The sequence below is a fragment of the Cydia pomonella genome, chromosome 15 (genome assembly GCF_033807575.1).
Source record: "Cydia pomonella isolate Wapato2018A chromosome 15, ilCydPomo1, whole genome shotgun sequence".
In the NCBI taxonomy this organism is placed as follows: Eukaryota; Metazoa; Arthropoda; class Insecta; order Lepidoptera; family Tortricidae; genus Cydia; species Cydia pomonella.
In genome coordinates, this window is record NC_084717.1 from 14208598 (window position 1) to 14229791 (window position 21194).

General features: G+C 37.0%; 2 protein-coding genes across 5 annotated transcripts in view; one reads left to right on the top strand and one right to left on the bottom strand.

The window, feature by feature from the left end:
- LOC133525948 (tubulin-specific chaperone cofactor E-like protein) overlaps positions 1-11725 on the bottom strand; it is a 36008-nt gene extending 24283 nt beyond the window's left edge. Inside the window, exons 1-2 of one of the 2 annotated variants that reach the window (XM_061862384.1) lie at positions 11591-11725; positions 11029-11320 (exon numbers count right to left, since the gene is read on the bottom strand). The gene's annotated coding sequence lies outside the window, so the exon portion shown is untranslated. Of the gene's footprint in view, positions 1-11028; positions 11421-11590 lie in introns of those variants that run through there. The other variant, XM_061862385.1, reaches the window with a different exon arrangement.
- Positions 11726-12582: 857 nt separating this feature from the next.
- Positions 12583-20872, top strand: LOC133525952 (persulfide dioxygenase ETHE1, mitochondrial). 3 transcript variants are annotated; one of them, XM_061862389.1, is made up of 6 exons: positions 12583-12791; positions 14040-14160; positions 15032-15176; positions 16291-16505; positions 18765-19035; positions 19840-20872. In XM_061862389.1, exons 2-6 carry the CDS (start codon positions 14041-14043, stop codon positions 19878-19880), a joined length of 792 nt encoding a protein of 263 aa, XP_061718373.1. In that variant the 5' UTR covers positions 12583-12791; position 14040; the 3' UTR covers positions 19881-20872. The 3 variants fall into 3 exon arrangements, with proteins under 3 accessions (XP_061718373.1, XP_061718374.1, XP_061718375.1); XM_061862390.1 differs by lacking the exon at positions 12583-12791 and adding an exon at positions 13661-13679; XM_061862391.1 differs by lacking the exons at positions 12583-12791; positions 14040-14160; positions 15032-15176 and adding an exon at positions 15244-15488.
- Positions 20873-21194: the final 322 nt, after the last annotated feature.

Below are 21194 nucleotides of genomic sequence, written 5' to 3' on the forward strand. Positions count from 1 at the left end.
TTAAGGTAAATATGGATAGTAAACTGAGTTGCAGTCAGGCGGTACATATCATTTGCAATAATTACTATTGCATGAATGTTTCGAAACACATTTTTTATACGACTAAGTTTATTTTCGTTGCCCGTCAGAAAGTTGCATTGTCCGTAACGCCGCAATAAAAAAAGTACAGCTTATCTTTTAGTAGGCATTTAGGTTCTTGTTTCTTATTTCTGTATATACCTATAGGCAAAGAGGATTTGAAATAAAGGTCGATTGGCAAAGAAAATTTTGAAGCCACAGTAAAATACATCTTTAGACACATGATTAAAACTTTTAGAACGCCATTTGACTTTGATCCTTATTCTTTTACCGATATGTGTTAAATTTGTTAAATCTCAAAAAGTGGCGCCATCTTACCGGGCAAAGGTTGTGGACTTGTGGCTAGGGTTGGCAATCCGGATCCGTAATTTGTGACGGGTGTGTGCTGACAAATATGTCATTAGAGGGCAAGAATTCGGCATAGAGAGGTGTGACTGCCGGAGATCTGTCTGATATCCAGCCAATCAAATGCTCATGGAAAAGACAAATCTGACAGAAATCCCTAACTAGTAACAATGAAAGCTCAAAATAAAATTACATCGCATTTCCTCGATTGAAGTACATCATAAATTATTTCTATCATGAGATTGAAATAAATGACTGTCATTTCTAAGGAATCTCGAACAGACAATCATTTCAATCGACCGCTATTACTCGCCTGACAGTCGACATCGGATTTGACAGAGTAACAGGCAGAACTCAATAATAAAAGAGGCTTTAGAAGGGGTGTTTCTCAACTATCGGGAGAAGGTCATATCGTGATGGGCATCCATGACAGTATTTACTAGAATATTTTAATGCTGTTTTAAGGTTGCCGGAAAAACGATATTAATGAAATAGTTTTTCTGTTGTTTTTTTATTAAAATCAAAATGTTACATGCATCCATCGAACGAATATTACGAAAATTGCCTAATTGAGCAGTTTTGTAAAGCTAACATTAAATTATGAAACTTTTTTCTGTACCCTTGACAATAATAATGACCAACAAATTAATTCGTAATTTGGGCACTAACGGCAAGTTAGACACTTAATACTTAAGTGCACTAAGTAACTCTGTTCGATTGTTGATTATAATCAGTGTTATTAAGTGCACGCATTGCAAACCTTGGTGTCGTGAAATTATAACATTTATCTACACGTGACTTGGGCTGACCTTTTTGTCCTATCAATAGGTCAGGGTTGACGTTCAATATTTAAATTAAGAAGTTTCCAAGTCGTACTGTTAGGCATATCGTATTAATAATTATAGGGCTGTACCTACGCCGTTGGAAGATGATTTATGAGCGATGAATTTACAAACAGTAGCTGAGAAAGGGAAACTCAAATAATATTTACGGCCTCTACCGGCAAATATTAATGAGATAAATATCTCTGACTTGCTAAATAGTTTTACAAGTATCTGATTCTTTAGTTAGATGCCACAGCGGAAATGGCAGAATACTCCACTTAAGAGGAAATGGCAGGAATCCTATCGGGAAGATTGGACAAGGAGGGACATTTTAGACAGCAGAATACTAAAAAAGAAGTTGCACTTAACTGTTAGCTAATGAACACAGAAAGGACATTATCATTAAAATAAACTAGAGATAAATTATTCATTGGAACAAGTGCAAGAGCAAGACACATCTCCGATCCCGTGTTATCCGTTAAGCGACCGAGTAAGGAAATTGATTACTACGCCTCAGTTTCGACAAAGGCCAAGGTCGTAGATATCACAATCGAATCCAATTAGTGGATTTTGCGCACTTATAGGACGGATTGTCTATTAGTGGAAATTATGATGAGCTCTCACAAAAAATGAGATAGTTAATGATGGAAAAAGGAAGGTTTTCTTTAAAGAAAACCATGGGTTAATGCAACATTTGATAGTGGCCAAACTCTTTAGCCTCGCTATGGAAGTGTGTGTTCAATCCGACTATCTGCTTTTTGTAACCTGTATTGTTTTTTTTTTCCTTTGTTCACTAAGGCTTTGAGAACTCTCGTTACCCCTTTATAGAAGTTGCAGGGGGTTGCGACGAAAAACACTCTGGGTTCAGTGTTTATTACGGTGTATTACAGTTTACCAGCTTTGGGACTGATAAGCCCCTAAGAGATGCCTATGACGCACAAACTTGACAATCTTAAAGAACCGAATTGCTATATGAATAATTGAGTATGGGGGCTGAATTACCTTTAAATATTATCTGTCGTATGATTTTCCTCAATAATTACATTTATGTAACATTTCACAGATTATTCAATTACAGAGCCCCGTCATTTTGTAAGCTATGGTTTACATTCATCATATCTGTATGTGTCATACAACATTCGACCGTTCCAGATTTGAAACAGCGCGTATAATTTCATTGCACGATTTGCGGCTATTGACCAACGCCTGTACATCTGTTGTGCAAATCTTCATCAATTGCGAAAAACGCTCGTAAAAAACTTCAATAAAAATAATATAAAAAATTAAGAACAAAGGCTTCGATAAAAAGGCTGAGGATGATTGAAGAACGTCTCACGTGTGCGCCATATTGAAGCCGCTGTCATCGAGAAAAAAACTTTCTAGTCACAACAAAATTAAATAGGAATTAGTGTATATTAAATCCTCGTTGTTTCTCGAAAATATAAACAACTTAATAAGTTTAGAAAAACATATTTCTGAATTAAAACTTACTTGTATTTTTATTTTAAAACAGGGTCCGTTTTTACACTATTATTTAGTGTACAGACCCTGCTTCAGCATTATCATGACGGTCACGATATAAATATTTTAAAATGTTAATTAAATTGCACACACCGACGTACGAGATGTAGATTATTCTTCATAATTGCTAGAAGAGCATAAATAAGTTAATAATCTCCAACTAGGACTTGAATAACGCTGCATGTTCTAATAAACGAACTAAAGATTAACTACCGTGAGGAAGGCTGTTGAAAGCGAGCTCGCAAGGTCGAGCATAAATTGTATAAACCGACAATTTTGTTGCTAAAGGAGCATAGTTACGGTAAATTTAGCTATCCTTAATGTTGTCTGTCTGAAGGATAAAACTAATATAATATTCATAGAACATGTAAAACAAAAACTAGACAAAATTATCAGAATAATTTTCATGCCAAATGAGCATGCATGCATGCATGGTGAAAACTAAGTAGATTAGCAGGATAACGCAGCGTAATGTTTTCTGCTGATGATAGCCTCTTCCAGGCAGTCAAATTTTCTTAGGGCTGCACGGAGAGCAATTGCAAACGGTTACAATCTTCAGACATGAGGCAACGATTAGAACAGCGTAAGGGTGCCTTTATTAGACCATAGATGTGCTATGCTATGTTTTCAAACATTTAACGTTACATAAGAAACGTAGCTGTAGCTGGAGCTGCGTTTCAAATGTATGAAAACATAGCATAGCAAGCATAGCACATCTCTGGTCGTAAGGCACCCTAATAATGGTTGCAGAGTCGGAACCCGGCGGCTTATATCCAAGGCGACAATCGCTATCGCTTCGACAACGAAGCGCTTTGTGTCTCTTTATCACTCTTCCATATTAATGCGACAGTGACAGTTGCGTTTTGATCGCTATGGAGAGTATGGAGCGTATGCGATTTGCCCGTTGGCTACGCGGCCAGAAGTGCACCTTGACTCGAATGGCCGAAAAAGCTTGGCTTTTGGGATACTCGGTGCGCACAAAAATTCCTAAATTATACTTGTAAAAAATGGCGAACCGTAACAGACCGCGTTATAAATGTGTCATTGTCATGTCATGTATTATTTGGATGAAAAGCTATCGTTTCTTTTTTGTGAATATAATAGTTATTTTTAGTTAACTATAACATAAATACTATATAGGAATAGTTCTATTAGGACTAATTGAAAGATTTATGTAAATCTATTTTAAATGTACAATTGCAATACCCTTGTAAGGTATCAGCGGCGGCGCGTCACAAATATTCGTGGGGAACCCGGAGCTAATTTTGCTTTCCTTTTCTCCATGAACCGATCGTGAAAGTACTCAACGGGCCACTGTAAGGTATCATGTTGTATGTAATCATTTTACCAAGTGTAAGACCTGTACACCAACAAGAGAAAAATAAGGATTCTATTCTAATATTCTATTCTATCTTTACCTCGTCTCAAACACAATATGATAAGAAGAATAAACTTTCATAGAAAAAGCTCTTAATCCAGGGACAAGGTCGCAATATTCTTCAGAAGTCCTTGTCCTTGTATAAGCACTAAGCTCCGAGTGGTTCGAGTGAAACATAAACTACTCAGGCGAAGCATTTAATCATATTGCGGATATCCTTGCGGATTTTTCTACTTGATCCTATTTAGTAAAATCTTGAATCAGCTTATTATATTCCATTAGAGGTAGTGTGCGTTCGGCGAAACAAAATGTATCAAACTTCTTGAATTTCGTAAAACCGTATAGGCAACCAAAGGAAAGGTTGTCTTGTGACAAGACCTGTCTAAACTCTAAATTAATAAGTTTTGAGACAATGAATAACGTATGACTTATGTCGCTAGTGGTGACTCCATTCCCAAAGAGCATATAATCACTACATTCCATGTAAATAACCTTTCAAGGGAAAGGCACTAGCATACTTACAGTGATAAAAAGTCAATTCGATTTTTATACGTCAATATTGTTGAAGGGGACATACTTAATATATGACGAAATGACAATGAAAACAGTTCTTAGTAAGGCATTGTCTGATGCAGTAATTAATAAACCTCTAACTGTGTATGCTTTTATGCTTCAGACGATAAATCTGCGAGACAATGGAATTAATAACATTAACTACTGCGCGAGGAACCATTGTTACTAAAGCACTTTAAAGCTCTATGTAGAGCTAATAAAGTTGCTGTATATTAGTGACACGTCCTGTTTCACACGAAGGAAAGTATTTTATTATACGAATGATATTTGATTTTGTTTGAGCCAATTAAGTCGGATCCTTTGGGAAAATTCATTACTTATCTGTTTCTACGCACATAGCGCACTGTTCTATTTTGTAATGGGTGAGAATACCATACCGAGGCGAGACAAAGCACTACGCCTCAATCTGAGATTACTTTAAACCATTAGAAAAGGAATAGTTTAAATACCTGTGTGTTTTTTTTTTTGTTAAATCATGGTGATGTCTGATATTAATCAGTTCCATGAACTGTTGTCATTGTCACGCCCATACTCCAAATTGTGAACCATAAGTGGCAAACAATATATTTCTTACGGACTTATATTACAAATGGAACTATATTTACAAGCCAAAAGTTGTTTACGTTCAGACCTAAGAACTGGTTTCCAGTTCGTATTGGAAAGATTAGACTGGCCAGACTGTTTGTACCGCACGTGCTGCGCTAAATTACATCTATTTTCGTATTGAAAGAAAACAAACGTTTCAACCTCGACAATAGATTGGCAGAGCCTCAGGGTAGTCATCATCAATATTTAAGAGCTATGCTCTTGTCGGTGGAGTAATCGCCACTCTTCTCTTTGCTGGGCCAGCCCTTTAACTTCCTCGTACGACACGACAAAAACTTTATCTGTTATTTGGCTGAGATATGATACAACGGGACAGAGGGCGAGTGAAAGCCTTTGGTACTGTGGTGTTGGCGGAGGATGCTAAGCATTAGCTGGGCAGAAAGGAAGAAGAACGAAGACGTACTGAGCATGGCAGGAGAGAAGAGATGCCTGTTAGATACAATAGCTAACATCACAAAGGGCTAAATGGTTGATCACCCGATTCTTTTTAAACATTCTGGAGGGCAAGATTGAGGGGAAAAAAGCAGAGGAAAGCCCAGGCTCACATATCTCAGCTAAATATCTGAGGGTAGTATGGTAAATAATTAATTACCACAGCCTGACCTTCAATGTTGCCACAATTTATTAAATTCCCATGGCAACTAATTCGTGCGTCTGGCTCATACAGCTTGGTTGAGCGATAGCTTGAACATTATTGTTAATAGGTTGTTATTGTTACCAGTATGGGATCGAATCGAAGTAGCTGACCAAATATTTATTTATATTTTAAAAGCTTTTCTTTATCTTGCCCTGTTAGTATGGGTCAAATCTTGGAAGCCAAATTTGGCCCATTTGCCGATTTTCGATTGAGCATACATATGTAAAATCGAATGAGAAGACAATGCAATCTGACGATGGAGACAGGAGGTGGCCATGGAAACTCTGTGATAAGAAAAACCAAACTAATTGTAGTTGTTAAAATTGTCTCGATGAGTATTAGTTGCCTGTGGAAAAACACTTCAAAAAAGTACACAAATGATTTTTTTGCCAGCACTTATTTTTTTCTGTCAAAATCATACGTCAATATAGTTATATTAGAATGATAGATATAATTATAGTTAGGTATGAACCTACTCGTAGAACATGTGTGTGTCACCAATAACATATTTTTTCAATGTCACTGGCTATGACCGGCGAACTACGCCAAATTTCCTCGTTTGATAGCATCTCGTCTCAAGGTCTTGGTTACAAACATACTAACGCCACTAAAACTACCAAACATGTTATTTACCATACCGTAAAAGAAAAATACGAAGCATAAAAAGTATCAATGCTTTGAAAAGAAATTCATTATGAAGTGTTAGATCGTTGACTTAAGGATACAATCCAAAAATCTTGTCTATAAACTCTATACCTAATTACCTAGTTCGTTTTTTTAGCGTTAGAAAGAAGGTAAGCGATTAAAAAAAACGAACTTATAGACACTATTTAATTTTCCAAAAGAGGTTAGTTAGTGTTAGTGCTTCTGGGCATTTTCCGCAAATCGACAACCATTGTGCCTATTTTGCGTGAAACGAGGTAGCGCTACTCTAACCACCCCAGCTCCTCCACGAAGCCTAGCAAAGTTTTCAGGTTGCTAAATGCCTCTCCTAGTGTGCACGGAGTCCCTAGGTATTTGTTCCTGTATACTTCTACCTGTTTGCAGTCTAGGAGAATATGTTTTGTTGTTTCTTCTTCTTCCATGCACGCTCTGCACATGGGGCTGTCTGTTTTTCCCATATTGTGTAGGTGTTTGTTAAGTGTGTTATGTCCCGTAATTAATCCTACTATTTTACGTAGTTGATGTCTAGGTGTTTTCAGTAGTATTTTGGTGAGTTTGAGGTTCAGTTCCGGTAGAAAATCCTTGGTCTGCCTGCATGTGTCCATTTCCTTCCAGTATTTATTGTGCAGTTGTCTGTGATGTAGGTCTAGCTGGTTGTGTATATAGGATATTGGTAGGGGTATGATGGGCTCGGGTCCATATGCCGGCGTTTCTGAGCCTCTCCTGGCCAGTTCGTCCGCTGCATCGTTTCCTCTTGATCCACTATGCCCCTTTATCCATTGAATTGTTACTTTGTTGCCTTCTTTGCTCACTTCCGTGAGGCTTCGATGACATTCGAGTATGAGTTCTGAATTAAGTTTGTCGCTGCATAGCGCTTGTAGTACTGATTTACTGTCTGATAGTATTAGTATATTTTCGTGTTTCACTTGTCGTCTTGTTATAGCATTGCAAGCTTCTATTATTCCCACACATTCAGCTTGGAATACCGTGTTATGTTCTCCCAGGGGTTTTGAGATGTGTATATTCAGGTCCTCCGAGAAGACACCACATCCTGTCCCTTCAAATGTTTTTGAGCCATCTGTGAATATTCTTAGGTTGGTTTGGTCTAGTCCTTCTTTAGGATCTTCTGTTAATGATATGGCGTATTCTTTCCAGAAGATCATAGTTTTTGGTGTTTTGTCGTCCAAAAGAGGTGCCAGGAAAACATGAAACATGAACAGGAACAATGCTTCAAAGATAAATGCATCGTGCAGTGACATGATTTAGTATAGGGTGGAGACACACCCCGTCTCGACGGTGAGGAGCTGTGAGGGTACTGAACTGGAAGTCTAGCCTCATAAGCATTAAACAGTGGAGGATACTCGAATTTAGTAAGAGAATGCATAGCAGACATTATGAATTTATAAATTGTTTTCTAAGTAGTAGTGCTGAGCGGTAAATGGGCAAAGTTTAATGGAAAATCGCAAATTAGAAGGTGTAGACTGAAAAGATCAGGACATACCCTATAATATCCTCGACCCAAAGAGTTTCACATTTATTTACTTTCTTATTGGAATAGTTCTCCTGAATCTTGAATTCTGATGGTCTGTAATATACGAGTAGGCAACTATTATAATTAGCTGTGTGCACTAACTTTGTCTTTGTTGAAGGACAGAATATTAAAGGGATCTGCACATAAGTCAGATGTAACAGTCCTTCCTATGCTAAGCCAATCTAAATTCAGAATCGCAAAGTCAGTGTAATATTGTAGGATCACAAATTCATCATACACCTAGTGATTTTACGTACGATCACGTCCTGAACAATTCACACTAAAAATTCATTAGCAAGATAATGGCAGCGATTACTGAGGTGTGAGTGGTGTGACCATGTCTGTGTCCTTGGTGGACATCCACATCACTCGCAAAAAACTGTTCGTGTTCGCAATACCTATCGCGAAATCATAAAGATTACTGTAGTGCGTAGTTTTTAGTGCGCAGTAGGTAAGTATAGTTTTGGCTTGTCTAATAGTTTACGTAAAGTTATTTAACACACAAGGTCGTGTTAAGTGGATTTTTTACGGTCATAACTTTGAATTGCGCTTACATGTTTTTAATACACGCATTTAGATTTTAGATGACCGCATATCTATTGTGATATGAACATTTTGTACAGAGATAAATTTAATGAGAGTTTAAGTCCTAATCTTTTTTAAACTGTTCCTAGATCCTAAAGTATTGTCAAACTCGCATTCCTCACAATTGCGCATTTGGGTGGGTAGATCCTTTAGTTGCTTTAGTTGAGTAGGATTCAGGGGTCTCAAAGTTTTTGATCTGAGAATCAGACTACAACTTGGTGAAAGAGCGGGCCAGAACTATGGTTTTATGGCTTCTGTAGCCAGTAGTATAGTCCAGGCCTTCGGCTCTCCCGCTTCCTTTCTGCGAGTCTGATTAGAGGGGCTCGCAGCTACGAAGCTGCCCGCGAACCGTAGTTTGCAGTCCCCTAAATGAATTAATCTAACTGGCTCAAAATTCTTTTCGTTCTTTTTTTTGTCCCCAAAAAATGTGACGGAGTCTAGCTTTTTGTATAGAATGATTTGAAGTTTTAAATGATCTTAAGTAAAACATAATCTACAGCTATAAAGACACGTAATAGCACTCGACTTTTTATTTATTTATTCGATAGAAGACACCAATATTATAAGCGTGGCAGTGGTCAGAAACAAGACAATGAAAATAATTTTGAGTTATGTGTTGGACGCCGCGGAAGCAAAGAAAAACCCTTTCCGAGAGCCCCCTAGTTATTGGTTAAAGTATGTTTGCTTATCTTTTTCCAATAAAAAATATATGTTATCAATTCACATCACATCCGACTCATCCAAATCCTAATATCAGGCGGTTATTACAGACCAGACCGTATTTCTGGAGGGTCATTTCCATGCTCACCCGGCCGCTTGAGCGTACAAAGAAATGCAGCCTTACATCATAGGTATCGAGGACAGAAGGAAAAACGTTGAATAAATTATGTTCCTGGATAAATACATCCCTTATGATAAAAATCATACGTCCTAGGTACCTACTTAGATGAAGGTTTACAAAAGTGCAGCATGACTAGAAAGGAAATGTTTTTGTTTTATTTGGATAAAGTTGGAGTCAGACCTAGGGAATTAGGTCTAGTAATTTTAAAGTAATTAGTAAGTAAATCTAGTTAGCTAAGTACTACTAAGGTAAGTAGTACTTTCGCACGTGGTTGCGTCGGCAAGGACACACTATTTCTGAACGCAGTTTCGAAATACGCGCGAACTCGACGAACGTTCAAATGTTTTCACCGATTTCCTTCTCTTTTTTTATGTTTATTGTATTATTGTTTATTTACGTCCAGCGCCAAAATAGCAGACGTAGGTTTCAAAACTAGGTCACGGTTAAAACAAAGCGAACTGTTGATAAGATGCGTTCGGCATGTCGTGTTCATTCCAATCCAATACCTTAATTATGATGTAATTATTTAAAATAATGATGTATATCCGTTTAGGTTATCGTTAAGAATTCAATTAATTTATTGTTATTCTGTAAATCGGTAGACAGGCTGCCTAATTAAAAATCATTGCGGAGTTAATTAAATTCAAATGCGTCGGGACAAGGTCAATAAAATAACTTCCATACCATTTTTTTATGAGTACCTATTACAGGTAATAAGTACTCTCCATCTACCTACCTGTAGAGTTAGACCAAGGTAAAACTGCAGCGATAGTGATAGCCCAAACTCTGCAAGTGTTATTTTAAACGGCAAAGTTCTTCGAAATAGTGACGTATAAATAACACTTGCACTGTATACTGTATGTGTTGTCAAAATCGTTGCAGTTTCCTTGGTTTAACTCTATAAACGCGTGATATAATTGTAAGTGTGATATTATGGCAGGACTGTACAACATAACATACCTACATCCTAATAGTACTAGACTATAGAATTTTAGCCACAGCCTAGTATAGTGATTTGAGTCGCGGAACCCATTCACTAAACATGAATGACAACGTTTTTCCCAACTACAAGTACGTACTAAAGTGCTTTAATCGAAACAATCATCCGCAAAAGGTTGGGACATTTTGAAAATTATCTTTTAGTGATGGGAAAATCTGGTTCGTGCAAAGAAAACAAAAGAACCAACACTTCGTCCTTCGCACGTTGTTTATTTTTTTTATCGCGCGATTAACGGCGTACCTAGTCACCTAGAACAAGGAAATGCCTTGTAGTTTATATAGAATAGCGGCACTTGACTATCAGCCATAGCCGTAAAACTGGTTTTAACTGGCCAGTGCGATGCAGTAATGATAAAGAAAAAACAAATAAAAAACAACTCAGGTTTTTAAACTGGGTCTTTTATAGGTCACTAGAGGTAGTACTGTAACTAATCTATGTGTACTCACCCTATGAAGTGTAGCAGCTATTCAGATAAAATCCAAAATATAATTTGTCAATCACGTTCTCATCAATTTGTCGAATAAAACAAAAATCTACATAATTCGAGTTTGGTTCCTATGAAATCCTTTGGTATAGGAGCAACAAAAAACACTGTTATGTAAACAAAGATTAACACTTCGTCAAAATTGTGCGGGTGTGGGTTACATGAGCACTGTAATTCTTATATGATTGTAGGGTGACAGATGTTCACATGTTTTATTGCATCTAATAAGAGTCCCATACGATCTTGGTAACGCACTGAAACCAAAATGACAACAGTCAATGTTTACATCAATAGCAAGCGAGCGCGGCGCAGCCCGCACGCACACTAATGGCTCTCGACGCTCGTGTGTACGACGCCGAGGTATCGACTGGCTATAGTGGGGATGAAGGGGGTCAATGACGCTACCAGCTGAGCACTGCAGCAAGAGCGAGTAGGCATCATGTAAAACCACGTGTGTTATGAAATAGGAATACAACAAAATGAAGCACACAATGATAAATATTAAGATTTTTTTTTTTACGTACGTGTAGATTTCCCACCCCAGATTTTCTCAATGTTTGCCTAAAATGTATTATACTCTGCATTTGAAGTTTTTTTTATCGTTTTTACATTTCCTGTTTTCAAAGCGTTAATTTTCTGACGTCTGTTTCCAGTCAAAATAAATAAAAAATAAATATGAACAAAGAAGTATTGTTTACATATAAAAGTAGGTTTAAATAAAAAAAGTTACGTATGTATGCCGACAAATTTTGTTCGCCGACTATAATTATCAGGTTGATATCAGCTGAAGGCGAATGAAATTTTTAAGTAAATTAAAACAAAAAACTATACTCCTCCCTTTCTTTTGGGACAGTAATAGTGTATAGAATGAATATAACCATTGAATACTTAGGACCTAGGATAATACTGAGGACCGCGGACTGAGGATGCGAAAAGAGGAAAATCGGCGATAGAAAGGCAGATAGAGTTAGATCAGTTAGATAAAAATATGTCTGTGGTGATTTTGGTAGCCTAGAGCAAGTGATATTTTAATGACGCCTAATGGAACCCAAATTATCGTGTTGCATCTCCTTTCTTATTTCCTTTTTGGTATATTGCGATCCAAATTTACCCGGTCAAACATGTTTGTCAGTAAGAAAAGGCGCGAATTTCAAATTTTCTATGGGACGACCAACCTTCGCGCCTACATTTTTCAAATTTACCGCTTTTTCTACTGACGGAAATGGTTTGACAGACTATATTAATAAAATTGAAATTTCACCAGCTTGGCAGCGCAGTCATCTACGTCGTAGCCCAAAGAGTAAAGTACCGTAGCCTGTAGGGAGACTAAATCTATATACCTACCTAAAATGAGGGAATTTTAGGATATATTTGTTGCAACACTGAAGTGTAGCTGTCACTGTCACTGTTTTTTTTTTTTTTTTTTTTTTTAATGGCTTCGCGCTCCTGGCGCATTCAGCCAGACGAGTAAATCTGTCACTGTTAGTTGTCACTGTTGTCATTGTCAACTTGTCAGTGTCAAGTGTTATAAGATGACCCATGCCCGGTGTGATGAAGACGACACTACAACAATCAGATCAAAGCAAATTATCAAAAGAATGCGATAAGTGTTACATAAACGATAAGTTTTACAAGCAACAGCAAACACGACATTGAGCAGTCGTTACTGTCTACCTGAATTGCCCAGCAGAACAATTAAATCTGGAGAACAAATTGGAACTTCAGGTATTTATTTTATTTGAACAAGTTTTTATTAAGGTACATATTTATGTTTATTGTTGTGTGTAGATGTATTTTATTATAGATACGTATTTCATTTTGTTGTTTTGAATTTTCTTGGGTTTGGTAATTTCAGTTATAGATAAAAGTAATTAACACAGGAAAAAGTTTGTATATTATTTACAAATTTTTATTATAAATTTACAGTTTACGCCAACACACCTATAAGGAATTTCAAAATATTGATGTACAGACAAAACTTATGATTCATTGCTACCATAATGCGAGGATCTTCTATATCCAGATCCCGCAGTCAGCGTCAGAGCCAAATTCCATATAAGCACTCAAAAAAGATGTGTGGTGGGTTGAAAAGTTAGGATACCTTTGTACCTTGTCACCACATCAATATTACTTTTTAATAGAATTACATCTATGGGGTACTTATATGCATTTTATCAGTTGATGTACCCAACACTATTTGTACTTGGTACAGTTGGGTGTACCGAGTTGGAGAAGAAATAAGATTTAAGTAACTTGAGAGTTTCAGTTAAGTAGTGTTTTTATATTTTATGTACTTAGTATTATTGCCAATGTTTCGTTTTTTTTTAATGTAATATATATTACATGTTGGACTAGTCTGTAAGTGGTATGTATAACTGATTATAATAATATAATTAAAAAAACTAAATTATACAAAATGCATGTACTTTTAAAAGCAAATTAAATAAATATTAGTTTTTATTGTAATGCTAAAGCTATTTGACTCGAGATTGCTTAGCAATAAAATGTTATTCTGTGAGTCATACATTGTCCTCTCAATACCTATAATTTGAGCAAGAACAATGTCCCATTATATTTATCAGTAAATACTGTGCTGTCTAAGTTGATAGTCACGTAAGTAGCAAGTTTGAAAACATGTAGTACTTGAAAAATATTTGTATTTTTTTCTAATTGTTTAATTTAAAAAATAGTCAAGACCAATGAAAAATTTGTATACATAATAAGATAATTACCATTTTTCATTGCTATTGCTATTTTAAATCAGAGTTAAGTGCCTAGCTTATTTTTTGGTGTATTCCATCTGTGCCCCAGTCAGGGCAATATTTTTCTATAATCAGCGTTTTGCTATGAATGCTTAGTGTTTGTTTTTTTATCATAAGACAGTGACACGTTTGTTGCTTCAATGCTAATATTATTCAACATAACAATAAACAATGACTATGCAGCTGTTACAGTTAGATATTATCTCGGCAGGATGGTGACACTGACAATTGGAATGAAGACAGCAAAGGCAGTGCGTTTGCTGGTGCGGCCGGCTATGCAAACAAGGTTTGCTTCAAGCATGGACAAGGGATCTAACTTTTTTTTTAGACAAGTAAGTTCATTATTTTTGTACTATTTATTAGTGAGCAGCTTAATGCCAAATATTTAGTAGTAATAAGACTTTTTTATATAAATAAAAAAAAACACAAACACAACCAGACAAATGGCACATGTACATTTGTACAAAGGTGAATATATCCTTTAAGGGATCTCTTCCAGTTAACCTTTAAGCAATTGGAGAGAATTATTTATCTCGTAAAGTGTAATTATTATCATTTATTATAATTATCAAGAGCTAACACCCATTTGTAATTCTCATTTAATTTAAGTTTCTGATCTGTTTGTTAGAAAGTAAATTAAATAAGTATTCTAGTTTTATGTTACTTTTATCTTTTTTAGCCTTGATTAGCTACTTTATGTTGTGTGGAATGTTGTTTACGATAATAATCTACTAAAGCTATAACAGTTCAATTTATGATTGAGTTATAAATGTGCGTTCAAATGCTGGACAGACTCTTAGCAGTAGTTATAAAGTTATAATGTTTGAAGATGTTTAGTTTTATTTACTGGTCTCAAGATTAGCACCATTTGTGAAGTACATAGCAACCTTGGTGCCGTGTGGCTAATTATGTTGCAACGTGCGATGACGGAGTTCTTTAGTTGCCATGCACAAATTATAGGTAATCATTCTTGTACAACTAGCCCCTGCCCGCGATATTGCCAGAGGCCTAGGCACATTTGCTACTTGTTAAACCGGTGTGATCAACTGATCACACACCCTAAAATTGTGTGTTCACCTAGACAACATACGATTCACGGCATGATACCAATGATAATGATATCATGCTGTGAATCGTGCGTTGTCTATGTTTTCCTGCCTTCGTTTTTATTTCGTTTTTAATATATTTCTTATTTTTTTCCAGCTATTCGACACAGCATCCAGCACGTACACCTACATTCTAGGCGACAATAGCACGCGCGAAGCTATCCTCATAGACCCAGTTATCGAACACGCAGAGAGAGATGCCACATTACTACAGGAGTTAGGCTACAAGCTCGTCTATGCCAGTGAGTGCTTGTTGTATGTTACACGGCGACCCAGCCACGCACGAGTACAGATGTGCAAGTTTTGGAAAGTTCCCAAAAAGTTCTATGAATTCCCGTATATTCAACATTTCACAAGACAAATAAAATTTCCATTTTGGGAATTGAAATTTTATTTCCCCATGTATTTAATGACAAGTTACTGAAGTTATTCCATGTGGACATTACGCAATTATGGAAACTTTCGAAAGGAACATCAGTACGCGCGAAGCTATCCTCATAGACCCGGTCATCGGACACGCAGAGAGGAGCTGGGCTACAAGCTCGTATATGCCAGTGAGTGCTTGTTGTATAAAAATAAGCTTTCTATATCGGAGCATCTAACGTGTTCACAAATATCTCAACAATGCCTCTATTATCAAGATGTTAAAGGACATGTTGAGATATGTTTGACCCGGTAATCGAAAACGCAGAGGTATTGTGCTGCTGGAACTAGAGCACAAGCTCGTGTATGCCAGTGAGTTGTTGCATTTACACCTACATGGCGACCCCGCCGTAGCTGTATGATTACCAGAATTATCGCCCGAAAAGCAATGACTAAATGAAATGTGTTACTAGCCTGGGTTCTAGGTTGTTACTTGTAGAATCCAAACTAAACTTTTTGTTTATCGTTAAGGCGGATGCGACAGTGACAGGAGTTGTGGGGTACAGGCTCGGTTGGTTTTTACTTGACTATAGCAAAACCCATCACACTCACACTCATGAGTTTTTCGGAACTTATGTACGAAATATCATCTGATATTTACCACTAGCTTTTCGGTGAAGGAAAACATCGTGAGGAAACCTGCATACATCTGCGAAGAAGTTCAAAGGTGTATGTGAAGTTCCCAATCCGCATTGGGCTAGCGTGGGGACTATAGCCCGAGCCCTCTCGCGCATGAGAGGAGGCCTGTGCCCAGCAGTGGGACGTATATAGGCTAAATTATTATAATTATTATTTTTTATTTATAGCAAAACCGAAATGATGATTGGTCAGTCTATGCATATATGGTATGGCCTCCTTCTTGATTCGTTATTGAAGCCCTAAATATAAGGATCTAAGAATAATCAGTAGGTAACTATTATTTTTACCTTCCAGTGAACACACACATGCACGCTGACCACGTGACCGGCACGGGGAAGCTCAAGTCCCTCCTTCCCGGCACCAAAAGTGTGATTGGGGCAAACTCTGGTGCTCAAGCAGACGTTCATCTCAATGACGGAGCGACGGTTAGCGTTGGATCGATTAAGTTGGTGGCTGTGGCTACGCCAGGGCATACGAATGGTTGCCTCACTTATATATGTCACGATCAGGTAGGTTGCCTCACTTAGTGTAAGGCCTGAGTGGACGCTCGAAGCGGAGCGTTCGGCGGGGCGTGCAGCGTGGCGTCGGGCTCACAAGTGATGTGAGCAGCGTGCACTGCGGCCGCTCCTATACGTTTGCATTTGTTAAACTTGCACGCTGCACGCCCCGCCCCGCTGCGCGCCCAACTTGATCGTCGACTCAGGCCTTACACTTATATCTCTCACGATCAAGTTGGGGAAAAAAATCTTTTCCGTAGTTTTCTTTTCAAGTTCAGAATTGGCATAGTTTCGACATCTCAACACTTAAATGTTGTTACGAAAACGCTTTACCACCCAAAGATATTCGTGGTGAGAGCAATAATAACAAACAACAGCACAGTAGCCATTGTTTGCCCACGGCACTACAGTAGTTTCGTTTTGTATGCACTACTCTTATTATCTTATCGAGGTATATCAATGAAAGTCGATTGTTGGTAGTAGACAATAATGGTAAATACTATTCATACACATGTTATGAAACCTACCTACACCATTTCAAAGTGAAATAGTTTAAATAAGTAAGAAGGTAAGTAAGTAACCATTTATTGTCCGATTGTGCATATCAGTTTACAGATGTTACAATATCACAATAGATTAAACAACTGTCAAAATCAATAGTTTTATGGTATACAAAGTATATTAATCGTTGTATGGTATACAAATATTCCTAAAATATGATAATAACGTAGCAAAACAAATGTAAAAATCGGCCAAGTGCGAGTCAGACTCGCACAGGAAGGGTTCCGTACCATTATCTATAAAAACGGTCACCCATCCAAGTACTGACCCCGCCCGACGATGCTTAACTGCGGTGATTGGATGAGAACATCGAGATTGGAAAGAAATATTTATTTTATTCTGCTTTTAGTATTTGTTGTTATAGCGGCAACAGAAATACATAATCTGTAGAAATTTCAACTGGCTAACTATCACAGTTCATGAGATACAGCCTGGTGACAGACGGACGGACGGACAGCGGAGTCTCAGTAATAGGGTCCCGTTTGACCGTTTGGGTACGGAACCCTAAAAACGATTAAACATCAAATGACAATATTATAAAGCGATCGTTCGAAGGTTCAATTATTACCTAATAACTAGATTATATGTTAGTGAAAGATCATACAATTTTATAAATACATTTTAAATCGAAACATTTATTATTAAATAATATACACACAAACTAAATTTAAGTTACAAAAATTATAACTACTTATAAAATATAACTAATCCTAACAAGAAAAAAAATAAAATGTCTAAAATCTACCCTCCAACCTTTGGCCTCTCGGCAAAGTGTCCGTCGCACAGGCAGCATTCCCGCGCTGTATCCAATAGCGAGTCTGTGCGAGAAAGCTGCTCGCGCGAGGGTCTCCTGTTGTTTCCCTTCTCCCTTAATCGCTTCTCGAGAAGCTTGCGCGCACCTTTGCCACATGGCCCGAATGTCTTGACGCCAAAGGCTACGAACTCGTAGTTGGCGCCGAGACAGCTATATTTGTTAGCCTCGTATCATTCTCGGGCGTCCGCCGCTGCCCTCCTGATGTGATTATAAATACATATATAATAGTCCGATTCGATTACATTCCAAAGACAAAGTCAATTCGATATTTAGTAGAATTTACTTTACAATTCATGAAAAATTAGCACTGAAGTATTCAGTATAATTTTCCATGCCAAGCGATCGATTTTGTTCTGATTGTGAGTAAAACATCATCGAGACTGTAAAAACATTCAGTTAACAGAAAGGTTCTTAACTTAGAGAATAATTTGTTGCTAACTTAAAGAAAAAATGGTAACTCTGTCCATGACATAGGAGTGCAATGTAAAGATTATGCGTTAGCGGAATGTAGGAAAAATGACAAATTACCGCGTAAAACAATATAGTGTCTTTATCTAATGTAAAATGACAATTTTCGTACATACCGTTAATCGCATGCGTTCAACGATGCGTTTATCGTATAAAACAATCTCGGGCTTAAATACGGACAGCCATGTGGTAGCAATTTTTTCATATACACTTCTAATCTACTTTTGGAGACAACTAAAGCTTTATGTGTGGCTGTGCGCTTCCCAATCTTACATTTCTGAGCAAGTAATTCAAAATTGCTTTTAGCTGATTAGGTTCTACTTCAGAAAGGAAATAAACTTTAGCTACGATGACTAATGGCGTCCGAGCCGATTTGTAACTTACGTTCCTTTCGTGACCTCCATGTAAATCTATTCCCTTTTTTCCAGGCGATGGCCTTCACCGGCGACACGCTCCTCATCCGCGGTTGCGGACGAACAGACTTCCAAGAAGGCTCATCTGAATCCCTGTACAACTCCGTCCATACTAAAATATTCACCCTCCCCGAACACTATACCCTATATCCAGCTCATGATTATAGAGGACAGACAGCGACGACCGTTGGGGAAGAGAAAAAGTACAACCCTAGACTTACGAAGAATTTAAAGGAGTTTATTAAGATTATGGATAATCTGAATCTGCCGTATCCTAAGATGATTGGTGAGTTTTGCTATTATTTACTATTAACAAGTCCGTCCAAAACAGAGTTTCAGAACAACAAAATTATTCAAAACATTTTTAGTTATACCGTACAATGCCATCTACCGGTAGTTGAAGAATTTACATAACGCTTTTGAGCAAACTGGATGTGAACTACAGCTAGATTACGCAGAGACCTAATAGATGGCGCTAAATGTCTCTTTTACCGTTAGATTTGTTACTAACCATGATCGAAATACATTACTAGTAATGTAACAATAATAACCCTACTCTGCTAACTAGTAGGTATATTTAATTTCATACATAAGCCCTGACAAAACTCATTGTTATGAGCTAGTGCTTGGACCAAAATCTCTACTTTGGAAGCCGCTTCGCTTGCGTTATTAGGTACTTAACATAACTGAGATTTCATAATGAAACCTGCATAGATTCGTGATGAAATTAAAATGTTTTAATTACCTGTCTCTATTGGGGAATGGTTCTTGCACATTGCACATAGTGCAGTAGCTGCAGAAAATAGAGACGCAGACTTCTTGGCCCTGCAGTATGCTCGAGCTTAGTGCATCAGCTCGCGTATACTCAGGCGCTTCGCAAATAACTGAAGCAATTTTGTTAGGGTACTTGTACAACATGGCCGTGTGCAATCAAAAATACTTCAGCAATACTTCTTACAGCGCACACTAAATTTTTAGGAGTGCTATGCCCAGCAGTGGAATGTAGATGATTAATTGTTAGCGCCTAGTTAGACGAATCTGTTGAATGATAGTATTTACTTTCTTCTAATTTCCTATATTTTGCTTACAGATAAAGCGCTTCCTGCGAACAGAGTATGCGGTATCTACTGAAAAGTGTGATAATTATATAAAAATATAAATATATGATATATTGTATAGGGGAACTTTATCTATTCATTAAATTTTATATCAATCTGAGGAAAAATAAATCGGCCAAGAGCATGTCAGGCTATGCTCAGTGTAGGGTTCCGTAGTTACCATTCTGTCAGAATAAGCTAAACGGGGGCTATTAGTGAGTATCATGTACATTACAAGCATAAGGGAGTACCTCCGCAGCGCTTCGTACGTCTTTTTACTGAGAAGACTTTGAAGTAATTCTAAAACGGCTGGACCGATAATGCTCGCTATAGCTTGCATTGAAAGTACTTGGTAAGTTTTTGTTTTAAGATTTTTTAGACACATGGTTGAAAAGTTAGAAGGGTGGGGTACATCTTTTCTTTCTTTCGGAGCGATTATTTCCGAAAATATTCACCTTGTCATACCGAAAATATACACAATATTTATACATGGCGACACTGGAAGAGTTCCTAGTTGACTACGGAACCCTAAAAAAACGTCAGTAAAATAAAAATCTCGACCCATGTAATAAAAAAGTGAGTAGTTAATGGAATTTCTATTTTTATAAACGATATTTTTAGTCTGTGATTAATTGATTATTCTAAGAATTATAGATATATTTTAACTTAGATGTGCAATATTAAGTAAAATGTAAAAAAGGTAATTTAACTAATCCAATTTCTTATGTAGCTCAAATAAATACAAATAATGTATATAATACTAAGTTATTAGATTTAATAGGGCTTAAAGACATCACAGAACAAGTTTGCCTGTGTTAGTAACATTGAATCAAGTTAGATATAGCATTCCTATTTATTAATAAATTGAGAATATTTTGTCAAACCCAAACTCAAAATTACTCTTAACTAGAGACAGTAAATTAGATACAAGAATAATTAATAATAAAGATATATTAGAATTAAGACATTTTTACTATAGGGTTTGTTGTTTATATTATTATTTATGAAAATAAAAATTATACAGAATTCTTTAGTATTATTGCCTACCTATAGTTTTCACAAAATGTTGACTGTCACCTATTTTATACTTAGAAATGTTTAATACATACATCTTAGTTCGATTCGTTTTAGATTGCGTATTAATTATAGCAGAAGATAACCTCTGGTGACATAGCATAAAACATCGACAATTTGTTCCTTTTAACCTTTTTGACGCCAATGACGGATATATCCGCACCGTAGCCGGTTCAACGCCGAAGACGGTTCAACGCCGAAGACGGATTAATGCCTCACAGACCAAAGCTTATAATAAGTATATTTCACAGACCACAGAACAACATAGACCTAC